This window comes from Fragaria vesca, linkage group LG3, assembly GCF_000184155.1.
Source record: "Fragaria vesca subsp. vesca linkage group LG3, FraVesHawaii_1.0, whole genome shotgun sequence".
NCBI classification, from domain to species: Eukaryota; Viridiplantae; Streptophyta; class Magnoliopsida; order Rosales; family Rosaceae; genus Fragaria; species Fragaria vesca.
The window spans coordinates 5,846,731-5,851,890 of record NC_020493.1 but is presented as its reverse complement, the minus strand read 5'-3'; the positions used below and the strand labels follow the sequence as shown (position 1 = coordinate 5,851,890).

Here is a 5,160-nt window from a genome sequence, read left to right as displayed (position 1 = left end):
TTAACGGACACACAAAATATGCAAAGGGGGAAAAAATCAGGTAGAGACTTATAAAATGGTTTTTGGTACTAACATGCCTCAGACAGATTACTTGAAGTAATGATCCCTCAAATGGCATTTTGAGGTATGCTGGCAACTGAAATTTGCTGCAATTATCATTTGGAAGCTCAATATGGTTTGATGTGAAGTTTGTTGTTTATTTATGCTAGCACAACCCATAAGTGACCCAGTACGAACATGTGTACTGATACATTAATGTAGATGTAAGCATCAACGAGTGAAAATTGAGAATCAGTTTACACACCATGCGACTCACCTTGGCATTTCTCTTGAACCAAGTTGGCATTTATCAAACAAATTGCTGGCGTAACCTTTGAGAGTAAATTGTCACACAAAAAGGCTTTTAGTTATATTTTTGTTTCTCAAGTTGTGTGTATTGGGCAGGCTCAAATACATTTGGCAAGGAAAACAAAGTTCAGAATAAACGAAGTTCAGAATGTACATAATTTCGAGCTGCCAAAAGAGGGTACTGCACCACACCAGGAATTCTCATCTCAACACCACCTTCAACTTGCTCTCAACCAACTCTCGTACAGCACCCTGCATAAGCAATTGTGACAAGTTTTGAGGTTATGCTTGTATGTCTTATAAGAAGGAAAGAAATGTCACGACCTCGTAGTATATGAACTACCTGCAACTTATTGATTTCATCATCTGTAAGTGACCGTTCCATGGACCTATAAGCGATCCTGTAACAATGGCTGGTCATTCCTTTCTTGTTTGTGAAGTTGTCTATCAATTGCACCTGACAATTATACAAGAGATATTTCAGTAAGCCGTACATAAAACAGCCAACTTGATAGATTGCAAAACATATTGGCAAGTATTAAGGATTACTCTACAAGAATTCTAGTCTTTTGGAGCACAATATACATGTTTTTGGAATGATTTTGGAGAAATAGGTTGGATGGACGAGGTAAGAAAAAGTTATAATCAATTGGTTCTGCAGTGGCAATGCAATTGTAGAAGAAACATTCAACATTGAACTGACTGATCAATTTTAAGTTTACAAATGCAGGGAATTTATTTCACCAGAACTAATATACTTTCTGAGTGCAATATATTCTTTAAATTGATGATTTTCATCTGCCACACCTCCAGCAAGTTGACACAAATGAAAACACTAAAAGACATACACTAATATTTTCAACCGCACACCTCCAGAAAGTTGATACAAGTGAAAACACTATAAGACATACCTCCTCAGCAAGATCACCAGCAACCTCTCTAACAACTTCACATAAATTGTTTTCGGTGAAAGATTCATTGATCCAAAAACTGACATCTTTGTAACATGGAGGATACTGAAAAGAAAAAAAAAAAATGATAAGAAATGCTTGCCAGTAGTATCTACTGAAAAACCTAGAGTTACAAATGAAGCAAACTGCCTTAGGTGACTATTACATAGCTTTTAATTTTGGACCTACATGAAAATCTTCCAGTGGAAAGAATCACTAGATCATAAGAGAACTGTCTCTCAGTGGGAGTTGCAAAGTACCTTCGAATATGGCTTGAACTTGACTCCCAGCTGCCCCTTCAAAAACTGTAACCAGAATTCAAAATTAAATGATCAGACTTGTAATTGAATAAGGAAAAGAAAGATATTAGTGGATTACAACAGTATCAAGGACTGTATTAGTGGATTACAATAGTATCAAGGACTGCTTATCTGAGGTTTTACTTTTCAACAAGTTGATACCAAAAGAAGGAAAACAAAAAAACAGAAGAAAGAAAATGGATTACATGAGAGAAAGGAGAATAATACGATAACATTATTTAATGGGTACAGGAACCACCTGGGAGGTAAACCTCTCATCAGTTGACCAGAAAAGGCGAATATCAGGGATGTCAAATAGAACCATTGCCAGCCGCTCCAGTCCCAGTCCGAAAGCCCAAGCAACATTGTCTGTTTTGCCACTTCTCTTCAATATTTCTTGTTCTGTTACTCCACAACCCAAAACCTCCAACCACTTTTCCTGAGAGTATATTCAATATTAGTTTACAAATGTTTTATTATGCTAAGAAAAGAATCATATTCAGGGAATGGTGCCCAATCCTTGACAAGAATTTGTTAAATTTTACAGCAACTCTTATTCTTTTGTATCTACATGCATTCTAGGATATGCATAAAGTTCAATAGTTTCATCACCTGTTAATGTCCCTAATATCACAACAAGCAGATTGTTTTACCTCATCTTATCTTACTTGAATATGTAATAATCTTAAAAGTTGTTTGCAGTAGGTTAGTAAGATATGTCTCTGTATATTGTATAATTTTTGATTACCTGTAAACAGAACAAAAGAATCTCAAACAGAATGATAACAAAACACAAATTAATGAAACATAGTTTGAAATTCAAAGTTCTAACGCGTCAAATGATTGGAATCAATATCATACCTGAAAGAAGATCTCAAGTTCAAAAGATGGATCGGTAAATGGAAAATATGTATCAACCCAGCGCATCTCCACATCACCTGAAAATATTGATCTCTTCAAATCCGATGGTTCAAATATAAGTATATAAAATGATGTAAGAGAATTACAATCCAGAAACAAAAAAAAAAAAACACTTTCAATTACTTAAACAATTAAAATAAAACAAAGTTTCCATGAGTATATAAAGTAAATGATATTCAGTTCGAAAAGCTCTATGTAAAAAACCTCTTCAATATTACCTCAGATATTGTTTTTATGTAAGTATGTTTTGTCTAGAGTTTAGAAAACTAGCCTTCATATATTCAACTTATGCACAATAATTTTTGGATGCTGCAGCCCTCAAGGCCTCAAAATGGCGTGCCCAAAATTACAGTTATGTATAACAGATGATGACAGTTCGAGATATTAGTCACTCTTATCTTACCAAATAGATGGCGTGCCAATCCCTCAAGACATTTCTTCAAGTCCTCAGCTACATAAGATGTTGCATCTGTCTCGGATGCCGCCCAATCTTCTGGAGAAAAAACACGAACTCCTTCCATCTATATGGGCAGAAAACTATTTCATCAGATGTGACATGATTCCAACAAGCTAATCAGCAATAAAATGTTAGTATGCATTATAGATATGAAACCTGATGGAACACCGGGTAATGTGTAGAGTCGATGGAATCCCTACGGTACACATCTCCGGTTACAAGGAAATGAGTGTGTCCTCTTGTCAATAACTCTGCCTGATGGGCACTTGTATGGCACCTCAAAACTGTTTGAGAGTCCACATAGTATGTATCATTATAACTTCGACTCACATGATCAGCAGGAACCAATACATCATCAAAATTCTGAAAGAAATGACTTAATGTCAAGAATTAAGTCACAAGGAATTACAATAACAAAGACCACTATCACAAACATCCATTTACATTTATATTATATGAAAATTAAAGAGAAAAAGAAAAGGCATAAACATAAGTGATATGGTAAATCATCTGGAAGCAGACATAGGAGTAAACATGAAGAGTCTCCCCAAAACTTAAGTTCAGGTTTTCATGAAAATTGCACTGGTAACAGTAATGATATCAAATAACTATGGAAGAATGCACTCTCTTCAACTCTTATTGTCAGTTGAAAACTGAAAGACTGGATGCATTGTCTCGGTGTCTCCACTCTGATAAACAAATCAAACATTGTGCACTAGAAAATCTAACATCTGAAGCAACATAGGGTATCTAAAATGGAAAACTTGATCAATGTCATACCTCCTTAACAGATACAAGTGGGCAAAGATCATCAAACTTGTCAAACTTGCTCGAGTAATTAGTGTCAAAGTAATCATATATAGCATTCTTCAGAATTCCAAGCGGGTGCTGATCTCTTCTATGCAGTTGCATTCCAAGCTTTGCAAAAATCGTATCCGGAACATTGTTTGTGGGGTCATCCCTCAACACATCTACAAACCATAACCAACTACATAATTTCAAAAGCAAGCAAGAGCACTGTATCCAGAACTTTGTTTGTGGGGCAATCTTTCCACATTTATACAATCCATAAACTAACAATATTATCCAATACAGATCATTCAAATCACAAGAGATCAGTTTTCTAGTTTTATATACTATAGTATGGGAGTGTGTATCAGTTAACAAGTTTCAAACTCTAATGTGCCAAACCGAAAGCAGTATACCAGAAACGGAACAAAGTGAATTGAGATACATTCCGCTAATAAGCAGTATCACATAAAACTAAAAACTTTACTTAGGTAACTGAAAAACTCGAAATAGACCAGCAATAACAGTAAAGTTAACTAATAACAGTAAACTTTACTTCGGCTTTGTCTCCGAGATTTAACCAATTAAAGGTGCTGCTTATTTTCTTAGTCAACCAATTCACTGTCCTCAATTCATTAACCAACTATCCAAACACTTTAAATCTCAACACTAACACAAAAAGAATGCATGACCTTTCAAACAACCAAAACTGCACATCATACAAAGCAAAACCCAGCAGCAAGATGAATAAGAACCACAAAACCTGCATTGACCCAAGCTCTAAAACAGGTTGCCCACTTCATATATCACACTTCCACACTAAACCAACACCAATTTCAGAGATGCGCAAATTGCAAAACCCAATAAGTTACAATCTTTAACAACAAGAAGCTCAAATATACAAGGGAAACAGTGAAAAGTTACCATCTTTAGCAATCTTGACGCCGCCAAGCTCCAGCGCCGAGGTCACTGGCTGTCTCCATTTCTTGCTGTGGGGCTTATCAGAAGCGAGAGCTGCCGAAGAAGAGAAGGGTAGGCAGAAGGTGAAGCTTCTGAGGGCATTGGTGCGGAGAGAGAGAGAGGTTTTGGAGAAGAGAGCAGTTTGGGCAATAGAGAAGGCAGTTGCCATTCTCGTTGGGACTGAGGAAGAGTGTTTGGCGTGGCTGCCTCTCTGACTCTGGATTTTGCTTTTCTTTGGTTTTTTTGGGTTTTGTTTCTTTGTGTTTTTGTTTTGAGTTGTTTGTGGATTGAGGAGGGGTTCTTTGAATGGCCCAAAATAGTGGCCCAACTGAGAGTAGAACTTTCACCAACATGAATCGATGGCTGAATTGAATCAAACACCTTTTGATTGTTGGGTTACTTGCACAACGGTGCAAAATGTTCGAAGTTCTCAAGT

The 5,160-nt window shown here is 36.4% G+C and overlaps 1 protein-coding gene across 1 annotated transcript; it reads right to left on the bottom strand.

The window, feature by feature from the left end:
• Nucleotides 1-223: 223 nt before the first annotated feature.
• LOC101296266 (phenylalanine--tRNA ligase, chloroplastic/mitochondrial-like) lies at nt 224-4,938 on the bottom strand. Its single transcript, XM_004293734.1, has 10 exons — nt 4,689-4,938; nt 3,756-3,946; nt 3,132-3,338; nt 2,922-3,039; nt 2,459-2,535; nt 1,857-2,036; nt 1,559-1,603; nt 1,260-1,364; nt 692-805; nt 224-600 (listed from the first exon to the last, which is right to left on the bottom strand). Exons 1-10 carry the CDS (start codon nt 4,891-4,893, stop codon nt 550-552), a joined length of 1,293 nt encoding a protein of 430 aa, XP_004293782.1. The 5' UTR covers nt 4,894-4,938; the 3' UTR covers nt 224-549.
• Between the last annotated feature and the right edge of the window lie 222 nt (nt 4,939-5,160).

Coding starts and splice junctions, on each gene's coding strand:
- LOC101296266 (XM_004293734.1), bottom strand. CDS start 4,893: ATGGCAACTGCCTTCTCTATTGCCCAAACTGCTCTCTTCTCCAAAACC. Junction 2,536..2,921: donor ATTGGCACGCCATCTATTTG/GTAAGATAAGAG, acceptor CAATATTTTCAG/GTGATGTGGAGATGCGCTGG. Junction 601..691: donor ATGAAATCAATAAGTTGCAG/GTAGTTCATATA, acceptor TTGCTTATGCAG/GGTGCTGTACGAGAGTTGGT.